A 21465-nucleotide genomic window follows, 5' to 3' on the forward strand; every position below is an offset into this window, starting at 1 on the left:
TGTCATTCACTCCAGGGACAGGTTTCCATCCCTTTAGTCCACGCAAAGTCACCAGAAGAAGCTGTAGCAGCACACATGAGATGAATGAGAGATAAGAGAAGCTTTGGTGACTGCAGCCAACTCACCAGCTTTTGGAAGAGGTCTCCGACACGTTGCTGGTGACTCCACTGCTGCACTCGGGGAAAGAGTCCATCATAGAATTCTTTGTGGATCTCGTACAGCTCAGGCACTTTGAAGAATATTGTCTCAATCTGCTGACTAGTCAGCACAGGCTGAGAGGTGGTGGCAGCTGCTTTCAAAGGCTTCATAGGCTTAAATGACAGATGAAGGAAACCATTACCATGCAAACCAAGTACATTCACCCTTGCCACATTACAAAACATACTTCCAAAGAGTTGTTTTACATCCTACTAATAAGTGATATTTGCATTCACACAACTGCTGAAAGCTAGGCATTAACAAATTCTCTCATGGAGATCAGCCACCTTTAGTATGTGGATCTTCCCAGGATATTAATAGCGTGATTAAAATCACTTTGCACCCAGTTTCCTCAATCTCTGTCCAACTGTACAGAAGTGTGTCTGATAATTAGCACTGAATACTGACAGTGCTCCTGCATGCTATCAGATTAATACCTCATGGGTTGTGCCATATCCTGTCCTTTCCTTCGGCTTCACTCTCTCAAGTGGAGAAAAGGCTAACAGGTACCTTTTGCACTGAGCAACTGACAATCAAGGTATGTGAAGTTCTGGGAAATTCTGGATGGAAGTAGCAGCAAATAGGCAAGTGCTGGTGTTGGAAACGTAGCGGTGCTCACCAGCAGCAGAGCCTCCAGATGGCTCAGGTAGGTTTCCTCACTGGCCAGGATTCCTGACAGGACCCATTTTCTCATCTCCAGGCCTTTCTCCAGATCTGGCTCACTCTAGAAAGGAGTTGTTAAGTGAGGAGAGGGAAAAAAAAAGAGAGAATGAGGATGGAGGGGGTAAGGAGAAAGATTTTGTTTACTTATAGGCAGATACAAAACAACTTGTGCTTAGAGTCAAGTTTCTAGAAGCAGACATAGAAACACTAAATTTTATTTACCAGAAACTGATGACACTTATTTATAGATGTCAGCCTCAGTCATCTATCTTTGGTGCCTGGGGTTCTTCGCATAAATCAAAACTGAAAACTTTTAAATTCAAAAATCTATTATTCTAAACAAGTTGTAGGGACCTTTGGTGATGTGCAATCCCCTCTCTCCTCCCATGAGAATCCTCTATGGTTTTGTTCCAAAGCCACGTGTTTCTCTACACAGACAGGATCACTTTCCCTCTTTCTACACAGATGCACATGAATATAGAGCAGTTACAGCCTGACATTGCTGTTAAGATGGCTGTTCTTTCTCCCACTCTTTACTATTCACCAAGTTATTTTCACTGCCAGCTTGCACAAGGTCTATTTTTAGTTAGAAGACTGAATAATCAGCGCTGCTTGGATTGCACATGCTGGTTTTCTTATTGGAATTCCATAAAGCAGTTCTTAACCAAAACAACTGGGAAAAAAAGAGAAGAATAAATACATTCACGGACAAACACCAAGGTAAGATTAATATCAACGATAATCTCTTTTCTGCATTTCAATTATCATTCTTCTCAAAACTGAAAAACATCTAACCTGACAAAATGGAGCATTCCCATGAATTCTGAAGGAAAAAAAAAAAAGGGAAGCCAAACAATGGAGGTTATAAATAATGACACACCACCATCACCACTTTTAACAGAATCTCATTTTCAACTTTTTATTTCTATGAATGACTATCTAAAAAAAAAAACAAAAAACTATTTTTGCACCCTTGTTGTGTTGTTGAAAGACTCCAAGAGCAGAGACAATTGTTAGATCTGAAAAAGTAAATAAGTAAATACTTCCAAGGGCTTTGGGTAGGCTGTTAGGAACTCCATCCTCCTCCTGTTAATACCTATAGGAATCTTTGGCTATTGATTTCAGCAGGCAGAGGATTAGGAAACATTAACAGTATGTTCCACTCTATTGACTGAACATAAAGCCCATCTACAGCTGATTTTAAATAGCTCTGTTTTGAGTCCTACGCTCTGAACTCTGCAAATGTATATATGAGGTTCATTATGAGAGATGGTACCTTGGTTACAGGTAAGCTCACAGCAGCTATCACACTGAGTGCAACTTGGAGCCCACGCACCATGCTAAGAAAGAAATGGATCCTCACGCTCCCAGATATTTTTGGATTCAGTGTCATCAATAACAACCCTGATTTTTGAATGCTTTCATTACATTTCATAAGCTGTTTTCTAGGCTAAAAGACTTTGCAGCAACTACTTAATAAAAATTTTGTGAGGTGTCAAATACCACTAACACCTCTTTAAGGAAAGTGACAGACAGAAGCTGTTCTAAGGATAGCAGTAAAATGTACGTGCACATCATGTACGACATGGAAAACATTTGTCTTTGCATCCCACCTTTCAGCGAGGTTCAGTAAGAACCACAGTGCCTTTTAAAATCTTGAAAGGGCATCTCAGAGAAACCAGGAACTCGTAGTTCAGCAGTCAGGTGCAGAAGATTTAGAAGATTTAAGAAAAACACCAGTGACAAACTAACTACATGGTGACAGGAACAAAGGAACACTGCAACACATTTCTGTGCACCTATGCAGCATTTCTTACAGCTCAAACAGAAATCTCTAACATTACGACTGTTCCTTATGGTTTTTATTAGCTGCCCAGAGAGGCTGTGGATGCCCCATCCCTGGAGGTGTTCAAGGCCAGTGTGGATGGGGCCCTGGGCAGCCTGGTCTGGTATTAAATGTGGAGGTTGGCGGCCCTGCCTGTGGGGTTGGAGATTCATGATCCTTGAGGTCCCTTCCAACACGGACCATTGTGTGATTGCATCTGGATATCCACTCAGGCACCACTGTTAGGCATGGTACATGCATGTAACCCAGAAAGACAGCACCAAGATGTTTAACAAAGATTTCTTTCATTTAAAGAGGCATCTAGCTGCCTGCGTGAAGCTCCTGGGAGCCCTGATGCAAGACAAACACTGATCTCTGGGTTTCCAAAGATTTCTTACCACATTTACAAAAGAAAAATGCAGCTTCATAGAGAAGCATCGAAAAAACAACTGACAGCGCTCCAAAGTCCCCACTGCTGAGGATGAAGTAACTGGTCAATGTTGACACAGCACTGTAATTATGTCTAGCAGGTTCTCTTGGAGGAGGTGGGGGCTTAAAAACCAGCTGGGTATGTTTGTGACATCTGTGAAGAGCACCACACGATGACAAGTAGCTTAAATGATTCAAACTTCCCCATCGCAACTGTGACACAACAGTTTTCATTATAGCACTGAAAACAGCTTTCCTCTTCACGAAGAAAAGCTTGAATTTATAAGCCAGTTCTTGCCGGGCACCATCAGCTGACAGAGACAGCACTTTCTGCCTGAATGTTAATTTCCTCTCAAAGAGATTTGCTTTCAGGGAGACAAACATCTCCCAGGACGCACTACAGGCTCTCTTTCCTGGCCATTACCACAAGGTCACATTGAGAAGCCCACAGTATTGTCCTAACTCTCTTTATAGGAGCATTTTCCAAGTATGATGCTTACAAAACGACAGCCTCAGAGCCAGCCAGCCTGAACAGGGCCTGGCTGCTTTAAGCTACGGTGCAGCAGTTGTGAGGAAACCCTCAGGGGATTTTATCCAACAATCGCAGAGCACACTGCAAGGTTTCCAATGCAATACCTTCAATTTACACACAGATTCCTCCAATGTGGAAAAAATGACCTCCTGCTGCTGTCAGGGATCAATAGGACACCATGCTGCTGTCTCCATTGTGCTGCCATTCTGTATTTCTCCCTGAGAAGCAGTGCCCAACATGAGCCTCCTGCTGGGTATGGCCTCTTCTGACAATGTCATCCGATGCACCAAGCAGCTGCTCTTGCTGCTAGAACTTCTGGAAAGCAGCCCCAGGGTGCTTTTAAGTTATTCTTGTCATGAAACTTGTACAATGACTGAGAAATTCACTAGGAACTAGTGTCAAATCAGGGAGAAACAAGTTTATTATTTGGTATCACGGTATTTCTTGCTTACAGAATTGGAAACAGGCTCACCTGCACACTCAAAACAAGCCAGAGCAATCAGAAAGCAAAGATACTGCAATGCCCTCCTCCTGCTCTCCGCTTAGAGTGCATAACAACGTGATGCACCCAGCACCAAGGGCAATTTCTGCTTTGGCCATATCTGAAGGAAGGGGAACAAAGAGCAGTCTTGTAACCACAAAGCCTGACTGACCGCTCTATTCCTGTGCTCCAGGCAGAACAGCAGCTAAGAGAGGGAACATCCTGGGCCTAGGAGGCATCACCCAGACATACACAGGTTCAGGGAGATCTGCCAAGGCTGGGTACTCACTTCCCTTACCTTGACAGGAAGCAGTCTGAAATCTCCAAGCTGTCTGTGGCAAGGGGAAGAGCTGATACTACATCCAGAAGATCACATTAGCTGGGGCAAAATACTCCTATTAGCCTATGTGTAGATGAGATGATCCCAGCAGGATGTGGGAGCAGCCCATACTGGCAAACTCCGACCACCAAGCAGAGAATTCCAGGTGGTCAGCAGTCCATCCCAGGCTTCCTACCTGCTTGGTTAGCCTGTTCTTAACTAGTACAAGTCTAACTAGTATTTCATGTTCTGATTTTGTCCCTACCTTTTTGATGCAAGCATCCATTTCTAGCCTTTCCCCCTTGCCCTTCCACCTTTAGATTGTCTCTCTACCCACAGGTTTAGGAATAGATCTGTTTTATAGAACTCCACCAGGGGAGCAGCCACAGCATTCCTGTGTGTGTGCTGTGGGAGCTGTGAGCATCCAAGAAGCAGCGAGCTCTCAACAAAGCAAGCCAGAAATCAGCGCTTTATTCCCACCCTTAATGAACTACTTATATGCGTACATATAAATATAAAGGGAGGGAAGATGGAAGACAACATAAAGGAAGTTTCATGGGTACTTCACACCTATAATGTTTCGCTGTTTTATTCTCAACTGGGTGGTGCACCTGGCTATTTCAATGGTTTAAAAACCAAAAGACTGAGTCACAATCATAAATAAAATTTTGCAACCTGAATCAAGGCCAGTCAGAGTGGATAGTAGCATTAAAGATATCAGAGTGTGCATACACTGGCCTGAAGCCATGGCTGTTTTGAATGTGTTTACAGCTTGTCAGCCTAAGTACTCTAGTTTACTAAGCAGGTTGGCACTGCTTGTTGTATTCAATTACAGCAAACCTGAGATTCACCATCTCCAAGGATTAGACAACTTCAGCTCTTCCCAACTCTTTTTAAAGAGCTCAGAGGCTTGTGGTTGTTATTTAAATTAACAGCAATAATTGTTTTATTGCAAATGTTAAAAGAATAGAGATTAACAATCTAGAAACCACCATGTGTAAGATTCGGCCAAGTGGCTGCTGCCGGAACAGCTCTGTAAAGAAAACCAGTGCTTCAAAGTGGGCGTATGAAAGGCACTTTAACTTTCAGACCTTCCTTTGGTACAGTGTGTTCATATGTTGTGCAATGAACGTGTTCAAAGGAGAGGTTTCCCGTAAGGACAGCTCAGGATCTCACAGACAAGCTAACACCCTATGAAAAAAAAAAAAACAACACATTCATTTCAAAAGTTTAAATATCTTTGAAAGCATCTGCCAAGCAGCCTGGAGGTGTCCCATTGTCTAGGTGATATTAGGCAGGGCAAATTCTGCAATCAATTCAATCATGCTCCTTGCAGGGGAAGGAGCAGGGACAGGAGCCAACATTCTTTATAACATCAGTATTGATGTGCCAGCTCTCCTCAGGAAGGGCTGTACATCCAGGCAGAGCCCAGCAGCACAGAACTGGAGAAGAAAGAGTTGCATCTGCTGGGGGTGGTAAGAGAAAAGCGGCATTAAACTAAAATAAATAAACAAATAACAAATGTCAAGGGGGAGAAAGGAGAAGGATTTGGAAATGCTGGAGAGGACAGGAAAAGCCAGCAACAGAAGTACTAAGCAGAGCTGTAAGACAAGTGATCTCATTTATTAATGTAGATTCAGAGGTCAGTTTTCTGCCCCTCGTCCTCCTGTGCTTTCCCAGTTTGCCAGGACTCAACTTTAGTGGGATAAACAATACACATCCCTCCTACTATGCAAATAAAAAAAAAGTCAGATGGAGCAAAATTTGACTGTTCTGCTCCAGACAGGTCCTGACAGGAAGCTTACGTAGACATGCCAGTTATCATTCCCCCCATGGTCTGGGGAGCCAGAGCCTTTTCACTCCGCTAGATTCAACTGGAGAACAACAGAGCAAACAACTAAAGATAGACTCTACATATTTGTATTATTATCTTCTCATAAAAGAAAATTTAACATCTCACAGTATTCAGAGGAGCAGCATTTTAATTTTGTTGAAGCACTTTAAACGTCGGTAAGTAATCAAGGTGCTAAGCATGTTCTTACTAGGAACTAGCTGCTCAGCTTCAGCACTCCTGCCTCTCAGGGAGTGATGCATACAAGAACTGGAAATCCATTTTGGTAAAAAATATATTCAATAATAATTAAAAAAAATCTCTTAAGCTTCAGAACAGTGACTGCTATCATTTTCAGGTGGGAGGTTGTCCTGCTCCCATCTCCACAGCCCAACACCCTTAAACCCAATCACGTCTTAGAGCCTTTGTTGGCAAGCAGATCTCTGAAAGGCCTTCTCACCTTTACCCTTTCTATTGCTCTTATCTCTTCCCACATGAGTAGTAGCAATGGGATCCCCATGACTGAAGCTTCCCATACTCTCTCAGTGCCTTTAGCCTCAAACAAGCTACCTACCCCCAGCTCTTGGCAATAAACTCTCCCCTAGAGAAGGGTGCCATCATCTTCCTGTGTCCCCCCCAACGTAGCCATCCACTCCACCTTCTACCATGACTGTATGTGTAGAACAGAAACATCTCTGCTCTTTCTGCTCTAAGGGTCTGAATTAATATTACCCATTACACCCTCTGACACCTTCTGGACTTACCACTTCCATCTCATTTGGCAAACATTCAGTTTGACGTTTTCCAAAAGTTTCCAGAATTTTTGGAAAGTTCAATAATAACTGTTTAACTGTTTGGGAAAATTATATAACTTTCAAGTTAAATAAACAACTTACATTTATTTTTCCCTTTTCTTTCCTTTTCATCTTTCCTTTGTAGGCCTCCTTCAGAGCAACAAACTTTGGCAGAAGCGCTGGCTTTATGCCAAGACATGCTTCCACATCTCAGTGTGAGATTCAGGAAGAGCCAACCTGGATTGCTCAATGCAAACATCTTTTAAGGCCTCCTTACTACAAAAATGATGAGTTGGGATGTTGAGATGTACATCAAAAACGCCCTCATTGTTTACACCCTCTTTCAATGAAAGACAAAACTAAGGGTGGTGTCCCTCATCACCTTCCCTGCATAGGAGCAGATGTTTGAGTGATGGACACAACGCAGGTGAAATAGAAATGCATAAAATGCAGTTGAATTTGTACAATTTGAACGCAGAGCAGTCAGCATCTTTTAGGCTATTTAGATGATGCAAGCAGAACAGGGAATTGGAAAACAGATCCTAGGTGACAAAGATTGAGAAGAACAGCAACCTTCTGGAAGTCAGCTTGTGGCCCTCACTTCCTGGAACAAAGGACATGAGGTGCTGGGAATCTGTCACCTCACAGGCTAAGAAACATATAGCCCCTCCACACTTAGTCCAGGAGGTATCCTCTTGGTTTCTGTTGGAACAAGACACTGCTTTGTCACTCTGCATCTTCTCTATGTTGGCTAGGTAACCAAATGGAGGTCAGCCTGACATGCAAACACTGACAACCTGACAACCAAACACTGCAGCCGCTGTCAGAAGACAGAAGGATTTAGTCAGCTGGTTAAGAATATACATATATGTGTGTGTGTGTGTGTGTGTGTGTGTGTGTGTATATACATATAAATCCCTTTGACATAAAAATGTCAAGGAACAATGCCCTCAATGTTCAAATATCAATGATCCAATCTCCAAAAGACAGACTGTTCTGACAAATAAGGCCAACGAACAACATCAGTATGTTGCCGAGTCTGTGATGCTAAATGAATCAGTCATAATCACATTAAAAAAAATACATCATTGTTTGCATGCTTTTCATCTGGGTATCTGACTGGAGTGCTGTTAGCCCTTGGTTGCAAGTGAAATTAAAGGAATTTCTCTTTGAACATAAAGAACGCATTAAAAGTTAAAACCTGGTTTTGAGTAAGATCAGGCATCTCACATTAAGGACTCAAAATTAGGAGATGCACTTCCTATAATCTCTCTGCCTTCATTACCTGTGATAAGTGTACATGCTATCTTCTTATCTCACAGGAACACTGCAAGGATAATTAAGGCCTGCATAGCATTCCAATAGTATTTGGAATTAATGGTCATGTCAAAGGAAATGAGTACTTGTGTACTCAGAACTGAGTTTAAAGTGCCCCGCATACACACAGCAATAAAATACTGAATCCAGTGAGTATTATTTACTACACACACTAAATGATGTAGAAAGACTATACAAAAAATAGGATAACTGTGTAACTGAAATTAATTATAAAGACTCAAGGCTGTCTGCACAAGGCAGGACTGCACAGTCAGTAATTTTTTTTTTTTTTTAACTTTAAACAATCTTACAGTTTTCATATTTTGACAAAATGGTATATATACCACAACTGTCATGTTGTTATATACAGTAACTGTTGTTCTGCTAATGAGGTGTAGTGAGGGGGGAAAAAAAAAAAAAGAATTGAATCCTGGTATTTCAAGGTTCTGATCCAACACAGTTTAAATACACTGCAACAAGCAAAGCATATGACACTTAATTTTGTTACTGATGTCTTCTCCACTACAGCTGAAAACATAATTACAGTAAAACTAATCTAACTACTTGTGTCAAAGTTTAACTTGTTTAGGAAATAGCATCACCATTTATAAACTAATCTCTTCCTCCTTGTTGTGGACCTGCCTTCATAAGTAGCATTGTCAGTTGTGGACTAATTCCAGCCACGATCAGCTGAAGGAGTTGAGGTTCATTATTTTAAGTCTAATCTGTCTCAGTATCTCTCCATTTTTTGGAAACAATTAAGAATCTTTTTATAGTCAGAGAGAAGAAAGCAGCTGTTTATAAGTAATATTCTTTTTAAAAGCACTGTTAAGACAGCACTAAATTATCTACTCTTAAATGCTTATGAGGTGATATTCAAATAAATCAAGAACAAGATGGAACATTTGGCAGTTTCCCTTCCAGGCCTCCAGCTACAAACAATGTGACAATGGGTTCTCTGACTCAGCCATATGACGCCAAATTGCATTTTCCTTTCAGCCTAGGAAACATAACCTGAAATTCTCAAGCCAATATCAAAATATTCTTGGAGCTTTTGAAATTATTAATGATTATCTCTTCATTTAAAAGGCTCCTGCATATCATAGGAGTTCTCATCCCGAGCAATTAAAAAAAAAAAAAAAAAAGGCATCTCAGAGTTAATAGCTAAAGCAGAAACAGCTAGCTGGATTCCATACACTATATTCAAATAAAATAAAGCAAATCAACAATATATGAACTTGGGAATGCTTTAAGAGACCTTTAGGAGAAGAACAAGAACAATTTCAAGTAGTCTTTATAATCTAACATTCATCCTGGAAGAAGTAAGGAAACATATGATGTGACACTAACCAATAAAGAATGATAGGATGGATAAAATGAAGGCTAAATAGCAATGGTTTGTGGAACTTGTCAGACTCTTGAAATCATTTTGATATAAAATAAATAAAACTGTCTGATGAGGGTGTTGATTTACATGTATACTGATATCTGTAAAATATCCATCATCTTCTCCCATGACACTTTGATTAATAGGACAGAACAATACAAAGTCAACACAAATTAAACAACTTAAATGTCAGATTTCAAAGTGTCATTTGCAAATTGAGAATTCAAGGCTGGTTGGCTGTGCTGTCTTAGAAATGCAGTAGGAAGAAACTAAGAGTTGTTTTTGTGCCATTAAGTATTTTTATGAATGAATTGGGGAAACCAAAAGTCTGCAGATGACAAAGATTTTCAAAGAAACACCAATTTGGTATGGAAGTGCTCTGCAATTTTGAAAGCAAAAGGATAAAAATGGCAAACTACAGTCAAAAGGCAAACAGATCGAGTTAAATGTAGGAGACTTCTGACTGAAGAGAGCAGCTGATAGTTATTTCCCACAGCAAATGGTAGATTCTCTATCAAGATTAAAAACGCAATAAACAAAAAAATAAATTAATCGTGTTCTAAACTATAGCCATGCTCCTGAAGCAAAAATAATGCCAGACAGCCTGAATGGCCACACAAAAACCACAAATCAAGCTACTCAGTCAATTCTGATAGATAAAAAGCTCAGAAGGGATCATATGGATATGCATTTAGTAAATAGTAAAACTTTTTATGATAAACATCCATCTCACACACAAGTCACTACAGTTCAGAGCTGACAAAGTTAATTCCTCTTATTCCACTTTCATAGTGCAAAAGAAATGGACTGTATATTCCAGACAGTTGATCAAAGCCTTTAAGGTACCTGAAAATGATTAATTTTCCTTGTGTAAGGCAATGACAACCCACATAAACAGATGCACACACTGAACACAACTCCCTAAATACACCTATACTTTAGGATGTTTTGGTCCAGGATCCCTTCTTCCAAAATATCTGGTATTTAGAAACCTCTTAGTAGCATTTAAGCACCACATTACTTCAACAAAATTTGAAGTGTAAAAAAAATGAGTTAAAAACATCATACACAGAACACTTATTTCTGAAGTTTACATTGAACATCAGTCAGAAGTCTCAATTTAACATTAAATATACAATATAGTACTACATGACTGATACTGTATCAACTAATCTGTCTTACCACGCTTGCAGACCCCTATTAAAGCAGTAGCCCCCCCCCCCCTTAAAGCAGTCTACCCCTTCCAACTTTACAAGGCTTTATTGACCCCAAAAAGGCAGGAAAGGACTCACTGATTTTGTAGATTCCAGAGACCCTGAAGATAGGGTGTCTCTGCTGCCTCGACTCTTGGAACTGAGATGGGGGGAAGATGATGGCGAGTCATCGATATAGGGCATCATATCATGATGTCGCCTCTGTTCTTCAGCACGGTCTGCATCATACGCATAGCTAGGTGGTGTGCCACTGAATGAGGCATCTGCAAAACACGGGAGAAAAATCTGCCTGGTCAGAGCCAAACTGGATGTGAAACAGGCTGGTCAACCACAGCACTGCTGATATCCCAGCTATTTAGTTTATTGATAAGTAATCACAGAATCAGTGATAGTTAAATATAGATCAAGTGGAAGCATAAATTTAATTAAACTCACGTCACCAAACATTCATTTTGATCATTTTAAGTCCTAAAAGGCAAAGTCCTTTCTAATATCTAACACTGGTGTTCATGAAATTGCAGCTCTTTCCTCCAAGTTTTGCTTCAAAAATATTAGCATTAGGATAAATACTCATACAGGCTCCATACAAGTTACACATTCTGGGTCTGTGAATGTAGTGGGTTACGGTAGCAGCTTCTGTTTTGTTCTTATTTTCCCATGGAAATGAACAGATGATGCCCCTGTGACAGTTTAGCAATCATCAATAATACACAGCTCAGGAAATGAACAGTTGGACTTGATGATCTCGAAGGTCTCTTCCAATCTAAATGATTCAATGATTCTGTAATTCTCTTCAGACCTAGGAGCAAGAGGACTAGGAAAGGAAGGTCTTACATGTCAAGTGAACAGGCCTGCTGCCAAAAACAAAACTCTACGAGGCCCTCTTCTACTGGCTGCCTTCCTCCTCGATTCTAATTCCCTAAGCAAATCAACAACCACCCTCCTCCCCTCCAGTACCCCACAAAAATAAAAATAAAATAAAACGGTTAATTTGATTATTCATACCACAACTGAATTTTTATGAGGTATCAATGAATTTCTGCAGAAAAGATGAGCAGTAGAATTGATTGTGGTATCTTTGGCAGTTGAGACTGCTTCTGCAAAAACCTGTATTGAGGACACATGCTGAACAGAACAGCTCCCTGTGCTATAAATTGAAAGGTCTTTTACCTCTTTGCACAAACACACAGAGGATGAACATTTGCTTTCTGCACAGTGTCACAGAATCCCATCTATCCTGCCCAAGGGAGCATGGAAACAACTCTGCATGTTGCTGATACTTCACGTGTGAAGCATTTTCACCTGCCAGTGTCCAGAAGTGTGAGCAGCAATAGCCATGCCCAGGCCATGGCAGAATTCTCTGCTGCTTTCAGTTACATTGTCACTCTTCTCCTCAGAGTGAAGAATAACTAAAGGCAGACAAGCTAGATCCACTTCTACTGCAACAGGCAAGTCTTATGGAAGACAAAGCCATAAACAAGGATTTTTTTTGTTTGTTATTTTAGTCTTAAAAAGTTTAAAAGTGTGCAATAAATTCACACTGAAACTCAATTTTTACTTGTAGAACTAGTTTTTACTTGTTTTCCACACATCTAGGTTCTGCAAAAATAATAAGCAGCAGCTGCCAAGCATACTAATAATCCTGTTATACATCACCAAGGCAGGGTGGAGGAGTAACATTTTAAAGCCCACTTTCCTCCTTCACAGTAAACTCAGTTAAAGCATGACTCATTCCAATAAAGGATGTGAACTTTGTGTGAAACAGAATAAAACTTGATCCATGTGGCTTATTCAGGAGGGAGAGCTGGTCCAGGGAATTTATGCAAACAATATACTGAAAACCCAACAATAAACTCACTGTAGAAGTGAGCCTCTGTCTCAATTTGTACCAAATACCACCCAGCTAAACAACTCTGTATACGAGGCCTTCAGGCTGCTCAGTGACCATGGCAATATTATTTTAACAAGCTCAATGAGTTTTATGTCGCCCACCCTCTCACGGTATTACCTTGTGCTCAAGCCCTCGGTTTCTCAAAGGACTTTTAGATTGTGCAAGACCACGGGAATGGGGATAGGAGAGGAAGGGAAAAAAAAGAAAAGAAATAGTGCATATTCTCTGGAGTGACTTCTATTGAGATGTCAGAGACTTTCCAGATTTTCTTAGTTGTTTAGAACTCATCCTATTAAGTTAATTTGGTAAATGGAGGCTTGAAATAGAGTTGCTAATGTAAGCATGATCAGTCACAAACAAAAGAGATTTCAGATAAGTTGGATAATGCTCACATATCAGCAAGCCAAAGAAATCACAGATCTCATGCTTGAATTGTCAGGGGCCCGTTAGCTACAAGAATACAGAATACAAGACATCGTGGCCTTTGCATTCCACTTCTCAAACAGGTAAGAAAGCGCTGACAGAAATCAGCAGAAATAACCTCCACCGCGCACAACATGACTGGTCTTCTGTGCGGTCTCACAAGACATGGTTAGGGACCATTCTGACTCCAGAAATTGGAATTTTATGTGGGAGACAACCATTCTTCTTCCTTCCACCTCTACAGTATTTATGTCATATTAAAAAATAAATAAATAAAGATGTAACACCAGGCAACTTCACTGGAGAAATGCAGATACCCGATTTCCATTGAATTATCCCTCCTGCAGCTTTCTAACCCAAGAAGCCTGAAAAACACTGCTGACAATTTAACACCTGCTTTATCCACAGAGGAACATCAGTACAGGGTGCTTATGTCAACCTCATGTCTTTGATCAAGGAAGAATTTCTTCAAACTCCTATTCAAACCAGTTTCTCCTGCACACACGCAGTAACAAGACCCATTTGCTGTGCAGAAATGAAGACAGGAATATTTCTTTCACTCCCAGTGCTTGCTTTCTAATTTTATGGTTTGCTCCCTTTCTCTTAACGGAGAAGTAAACTTCATCTCAAATATATCAGCAGAAAGGCTTGCAGGGAATCACAGTATTTTCACTTTCCTCACTTTCTCCTGCTAAGAAGTAGGCTTCGTATTTCTAATTTCCATAACACATTTTGTCTCCTACTACACAGGGAAATCATCATCTGAAAGGAAAGGAAGATGGAAGACTTAGGTTAGGAAGAGATTTATTCCCAGCACTGCATAAAGATTCAGTTTACCTTTGCATCATTCACTTTGTCTCTCCATCCGTGAAAATGAAAATAAGACCTCTCAGCATGGAATGAGCCAGCCCATCAGTGTCAGAGTGCCCCGAGATACATGCAGAGAAAGCCCCATGCAGAATTTAAAACTTTAATACTGTATCTATAACACATTCAAAAGCTTAGAAGCAGTTATAATCCCTCCTCTTCCTATTATTGTTGCATACAGTGCTGAAATCCACCTATGGAGATTTTTAATTATCTCTGAGGCAGACAGACCTTCTTGCTTTTATTCCGCCATTTATTCCAACAGAAGCAAAGCATTACTCTAGCCAGATACACTAAGCAAGTCCTAACACTAATAACAGAGGTAGGCTCGCATCTCTGTGATTAAAGAGACCACTGTTGCTAGGGAAACTAGGTTATTTGGATCTCCTACAGGCAGGCACAACTGCACAGGCTGTTCAGGCTCTACCTGGCAGCAGAATGACTACAGCAAAGAGATTGGAGCCAGGAGCTCACTGGGCATTTCTAGCTGCTCTGGGTGACCCTCCTGTAGATGTAAGCAGTCTCAGGGAGCAAAGCACCAGTGCCGCTTTGGGCACAGGGACCTGGCTTAGCCACGTGGCCATTTAACCCTACAGAAGCTTGTCCTCTGCTAGCCAGGTGACAATGAGCAACAAATGCTCAAGCTTCCCTCACCTCAGCAGCAGCTTTTCTCTTTTGGCAACTTGTAAGAGCTCGACCTCTTCCCCCCTCCCCCCCCCCCCCCCCCCCCCCCCCCAGTAAGAAAGTCTGACAGCGGTGACTGATCAAAATGAGCCCTCTCACCACTAAACAGCAGCTATTTCTGCCACTGGCCCTCCAATATCCCCTTACAGTATTCCTCTTCTGCACCAGCATGTCATCATGTGCAATGAACTACTTGGGGGCTACAAAGGTTTTTCATCAATTTTGCACTCACTCAAACAGTTACTTCCACCTTTTAGCTCTGATGACAGTAACCTCCCTGGCCTTGCTCTGTTCCAGCCTTTCTGAACCTGCCCCACAGTCTTCTTCAGTTATTGCTTCCATCCCCTCACCTCCCTGAGCTTTCATTTCAGTTTGGTGTGCTCAAACTCAACATCCCTTTCTTCTGTTTTTCTGTTCCTTACCTCCTCTAAGCTATTCCCCTCCCTCGCTGCCTCGAATTTCTCCTTCAGTTAACTACAAATTTCCTTGCACGCAGTGACTGCACAGCAGCACTGTGGCCTTGTCCTGTTGCCTACCCCCCTCCTGCTGTGTGTCACATGCATTCTTTGAGAGTATGAGAGTAAGATAGAGAACTACCTTGCCAGCATGAAGGGAAAAAGAAATTAACTTCAAAATTAAAAAGACTAGTTGCATCTAATCCAGGGCCACACAGTGACTCAAGTGTCATACTTTCACAGCATCACAACATCCGTAGCTGCTTGAGAGGCTTAACAGCAGCATGCAGAGAAGCTTCCAAGCTAGCTGTGCCCCAGCTAATCCCACTAAAAGAGAGGCGAAGCCACAGCAGCCCAGACCTGCCTGCCTAAGTAAATACACAGAATCCTGAAGGGGGTGGGAGAGCAGGATTATGCCAAAGCCCCACATCACTGTGGCTTCATTGTAAATGGTACCAAGGCTAGCACAAGTTTGCAACGTCTATACTCACTCCAAAAACATTCTTGCAGCTGCACAGCAGAAGAGCGTTAAACCAGTCTGCATGCTCTGACTGTGCATTTCTACACCAAGGAATGTGCAAGGCCACAGTTTGATAATGCACTGTCTTGGCAGCAAGAAGGGTCTAAGGTTTCCACCACCAAACCATAAACCACAGCATGACCCTTTCCCTCTTATCCCCTCAGTTATACACAGCCCCACACATGGCTATGGCCCAGATAAAGAACTCAGTCAGCTCAAAGAAAAACATCTTCCACAATTCCCTTCTAAGCTGGATCAGCTCTCTGATCTAGTTCATGGCACAGATATCCCAACTAAAAGGCTACAGGCACAGTGGCTACAGAATAGGCATACCTAAAGCTTGTACAGCAGCAGAAAACAATGTATTAGCAAAGCACTGATGGAGTTTCCTTTTAGCAGAAATCTGGTCAATTCCTGGATTCTAGACGTGGCTGGTTTGGGGACAAATAACGTTTTGTGCAACCCTTGTTGTTTCTGGTTGGTTGGTTGGTTGGTTTCGTAACCTTTAAGTTACTAATGCCATCTCCCAAACTTAGCTCCAGCTTTTGCATACCACCATTTCCTCAGTGATAAACAGTGCAGGTTCACGTCACCGTATTTCTTAGGGCTGGCCCTGGCCAGGCTGCATGGAGAAGGATCAGGGATTCATTCCCAGTGCTAAGCACATGCAGAAGTACATTTATGTGAATGGGCTGTGAATGCAGTTGCCTAGGGAATACAGCAGCACATTCTAAAGTATAAAAATGTTAAACTATGGAAAACTGAGCATTTTGCTTATTTTCTTGACATCATCTGAATCATCATCTGCAAAACCAGGAGCAGTGCACATACACTTTAGCACAAAGCTGAGATCCACTAACAATTATACTGTCTACCTATATCAGGAGCTTGTCCCGGAATGAAAACCAGGTATGGGGAGGGGGGGTGGGGAGGGGAGGAAGAAAGCAGCTGCATTTGCCATGTCAAATCCCTGTGGGTTTATTCTTCTCAGATTGATGAATAAAAGGCTCCACTAAGACACTAAACAGATTCAGAGCAAAGTCTCTTCTTACACAGATAAGAGATACAATGCTGGAAGACAGTACACTTGAATATAAAGATGTTTAGTGAAACCTAAAGCCCTCAGTCAAATATAAACCGAAGTATATTCAGCAAAAATATATATATATACATACAAACATGTATGTATACATAACTAAACCAATCACCATTATTTCAAAAATCCTTCCTTTACTATTAGATAAGCATGTAAACAGAAGCAAAAAGTAACAAGAGCTAGCTCCAAGTCTGCCTATGGCTTCAAACTATAGTCCCCTATAAAGCACAACTTTCAGCACTAACCAATCGACTCGTATCATGCGCCATGGAAAAAAAATATCCACACAGGATGATCTTCCTTACTGCTGCCAAACAGCCTATTTGAGAACATGGGTTGCAGAAGAACTGTGGTGAAATACATAACACAGCCCACCCACAGGAAACACCCATCAACACACAGATGAGGCCGAGTTAAACAAGCAGTTTCATACAATGGAGCCAAGCTGCAGTTTCCCATCTGCAGGCGGGCATTAAATGGGCTCTGGAAGCATGTTGTATGTTGATAACCTGCAGTGAAACTCTTTGGGGGATAGGATGCATGTGGAGAAGTACCCCAGGCTTTCTAAACACAAAGCTGGACACTGGAATGGCAACTTTAGGTTATATCACAACCAAAAGAATAGTTCTGTGAATTCAAAAACTGAGCAGATTTTCCTGTAATCACCCTACTTTTTTCGGGTTTGTGTCCCCCTCTCCTCTATCTTCTTTGAAGTATAATAATGTGCATGTGTGTGCACAGGTGTGCATGCATGTAGTGATTGAGAATTGCATTTTATTTTTGAAATGGAAGATGGAAAAAGCAATGTACCTTACATATGGAAGCAGCAAGGGACAGCTGGTGGTTCTCCCTTCACCCTCCCTCCCTCCCCCAGGGGATCTCGGGCTGCAGACTTTAACCAGCTCCCAAGAAACTTATGTCTGTGCCACAGATGAGCTTTATCCCTATAGCAGACAGTGCCCGTAAGTCTTTAGGAGATGAATTAACTGCAGTCCACTTTTAATCTTTTAGGTGTGCCAAACTCAGATCATTAAGTCTAAAAAAGAAGACTAGAGATCTGTAATGTGCCCACATGTGGCTCTATGAAGAGTTCATGCAGAGACTAGAGGATAGGCTTTATCAGTCTGTAGCAGTCTGTCACTGAGACACGCTGTTACTTTTTGCTCTGATTGAAATTTTCCTGCAGGCAGATTTAATGTTCACACAGATCTAAAGCCCACGCAGACTGAGTTTCCACGATCCAGCCATGAAGTGCAAGCTGGAATTACTGAGACCACTCTCAATCCCAGGGAAAGCTAAAGGCATCCTCACAAAGGACAGGAATAGTTGCTCACTGAAGTTACTGAGAGAGCTACTAGCATTAGAGAGAAATTCACGATGCTAACCTGGTCATTGTGGAGAGTCCACCTTTTCCCAGACAAAACTGCTCTGTAACATGCAAATTCAAAAGGTTTTCCTTCTGGAAGCCTGCTTGCTGCTCATCTTCACTACAGACAACTCTGGCTTAGCAACCAGGGAGTGCTGCAGACTCTGGAGGGCAGACCAAGCTGTCATCCCCACACTGCACTCAGCCAGGCTTTCAAACTCAGTATGCCACAGAGGTCAGCGAGGGAAGCGTAGCAGAGATGTAAATTCCCATCTCTAAGACATTTGACCAACTAATATTAGGATGGAAGCACAATCATCACACACCACAAACTAGACAGAAGAGTCCATCAGATGATAACAGTTGCAAGTAGGAGGAAGTCAGACTACACATTTTAAAGATATGGCCTTTCAAATACAGGGTGTCTCAATAGCATTTTGTAAAATTTGAGATCCTTTGCAAGTAGGCTGTATGTTACTAACATCAGCAAAGAAAGCTAGCCATTGTTACCACAGGAGGTGAGCCTTGAACATTTCTCTCTGATAGCTGACTATGCCCATGGCCTACTGGCTCCCCACCAGGGCACTCAGAAGGGTTAATCACCATCATTTAGGGCTCTAAACATCTGTCAGTAAACACACACAGGTATGAATGAAGTATGTTCACAGAATCACTGGCTGCAAATACGCAGCCAAGAGAAAAAGACAAATTGTCACCAAACTTAAATTATATTCCATTCAAGGAAGCACGGGAGATTACTTAACTTGCACGTCAGAACATAGCCCAAAACAGTGAAACTCCTGCTGTCTTTCTTTCTTTTCTGACTCTTCCTCCTAAAAACTTAGCACTAAGTCACGTGCTGCAAGGTAACCCCCCATACTATGGATGAACTCATGCCTTGGATGCAGCAGATACTGAAAATGTTTCCATCCAGGGTCTATACCTTTAGATTCCTCTCCTGCTCTATGTTTTCCCAGGCAGGATGGAAACATTTTCATGTTCAGTTCACGCTGGCAGTCAGGCCGTTAGATGTTCTTGGCAAAGCAAGTCCCAGAGCAAACCAGAATGCTTTACCGGTCTTCTTTTCCATTCCTTATTACAGAATTGTGCACAAAGCTTAGCTGCTTTGATTCACTACAATCCTACTAGGCAGAAAATACATTTTAGGTCTAGTCCTTCAGAACTGAAGCCTTTTGTCACTATGAAAGTACAGGGACAGGCTGATACACCTGCAAGCGAATGCAGGTTTGCTTGAAAGGCACCAAAACTTTAGCACTGATGAGATTAGAGGCACAAACTGACTACAGTGAATAACAGTTTTCCATGAAAAATAAGGTTAAAAAAGCAAAGAAAAACAAATCAAGCAACAACAAACCACAGAGAGCTATAAGGAGAAGAGCTAAGAAGTCAGGCTATTTCCCAACAGAAGCAGGAGCTGCATTAGGGGATGTAAAGTTTCAGGATTCCAGCAGTCTCGGATTTCTTCACAGGCTCGTGCCCACATCTCCCCCATTGTCCCATAATGTCCTATAGCAGATCTGTTTGCAAGGAGCACAGCAAACCACAGCAGGAGCCAGCCAGGCTAAAAATAACCGGAGAAGAGTGTTATTTTACAACACAAAGCAGTTCCTTATTCCATTTCGCTGATCATCTCCACAAAATGCATCAGCATAAACTGGGCACAGAGGTGGGATGGAACAAATGTGACTGTTCAGGTCAGCATTACTGCTGTGCTCAAAATAAAACCTTGGTTTCCCTTTTAAAAAGAAATCTAGCAATAAAGGCTAAAAGGCAACTGCATGTACTAACTACGTTTGGGAGGCTGCTTCTTCCTTGCCTACTGTGGCTCTATCATTTGTCTCATGAATGGATGAAAATTACCACAATGATCAACATAGTATTTACCATTGTGTCCTCACAGTTATTGCAGAGTTTTGCAGTCATTTCAAACAACATTTGACAACAGGATACTCCAGAGAAATAGAAAGGATTAGAAAATTAATAGAAACAAAATGGATCAAATTGCCACAGCAAGATCTGTTAGCAAGAAAACACCCCACGATGTGTATGTTCCATTTCCTGTATTTAACTCGAGCAGACCAAAAGTCCTGCCATGCAGAGAGGAAAGTGCCTGTTAAAACAAGGGCTTAACTGAAGGGACAGGTTTGTGAGGAGGAAGGGAGGACCAAGCTCAGGCAGTGGGGGATATTTAAAGTCTGTTTGAAAAAAGCAGTGAACGATAAGAATACCATTCTGTTTCCAGGTCTTCAGCCTCTCAAGATGAGTTGCTTTGGCTTTTTTTTTTTTTTTTCAGATTGTTGTTTTCTCACTACTGGGGCTAGGACATTAAGAAGCAGATAATGCTAACCACTATTTTCCTGTTTACAGTGTCAATCTAGCCATTGACATCTTTCTTGTTACACTGTTAAAAAAAAAAAACAACACTATTGATTTATCACCTTGGCCTAGAACAAGCAACCCAAGCTCTAAATGCCTTGCTAGGCAGATGGCTCTGCCTACACCACTAACAAACTTTCCTGAGCACAGCTGCTGCCCAAGCTCAGTGTCTTCCTGTCACCTGGATGGAGAAAAAACTGCTTTGGTGTGGCTCATAACCATGACAAGGCAGTTTAAAAAGCTATTATTATTATTTTTAATTGAGGGTGCTGTAGGGAGCACACAGCTCCCCACAGACATTAATAAACACTATCTTCTCCGCATCTCCTTTCCTTCAAACCTACTAGATAAGACTGAGATTCCAGGCTAGTAAGTTCTCATGTAACACACCATGTCTTTTTCTTCCAGATTATCTTTTTTTCCCTTCAGATCCTGCTTCTGGAGGTGTATATTCTCCTGTAATCACAAACAAATTTGAAAAACACAATACAAATACAAGCAGCACAGCAGTGTCAGTCAGAGCACTCACTGAGGCTGCAGAGCAGATGAGAGAAAAAACCTCAGTCTGAGCCTATGGTCTGAGCCTCCATCATACACCAACAATGCTGTTTTACACATCGGTATCATTGACCGATTCACTGCTGCTCACATTTTACTAAAATATGCCAGGATAAGAGAGAGCTTATTTTGGTAATACAGATGCGTTACGTTACCATTTCGTGAAGTCCCACCATTCACCAGCATGAATGAGCCAACAAGTACCATGATTTTGAAGC

General features: G+C 41.6%; 1 protein-coding gene across 6 annotated transcripts in view; it reads right to left on the minus strand.

Annotated features, from left to right (window-relative positions):
- Positions 1-21465, minus strand: part of BCR (BCR activator of RhoGEF and GTPase) — a 106554-nt gene that overhangs the window by 42162 nt on the left and 42927 nt on the right. For all 6 annotated transcript variants that reach the window (XM_025155520.2, XM_015275441.4, XM_046901318.1 and 3 more), the window contains 3 exons: positions 11069-11253; positions 818-922; positions 126-311 (listed from right to left, as the gene is read on the minus strand). In XM_025155520.2, the coding sequence (XP_025011288.2) occupies positions 126-311; positions 818-922; positions 11069-11253 (476 nt within the window). The remainder of the gene's footprint in view (positions 1-125; positions 312-817; positions 923-11068; positions 11254-21465) is intronic.

This window comes from Gallus gallus, chromosome 15 (genome assembly GCF_016699485.2).
Source record: "Gallus gallus isolate bGalGal1 chromosome 15, bGalGal1.mat.broiler.GRCg7b, whole genome shotgun sequence".
Classification (NCBI taxonomy): Eukaryota; Metazoa; Chordata; class Aves; order Galliformes; family Phasianidae; genus Gallus; species Gallus gallus.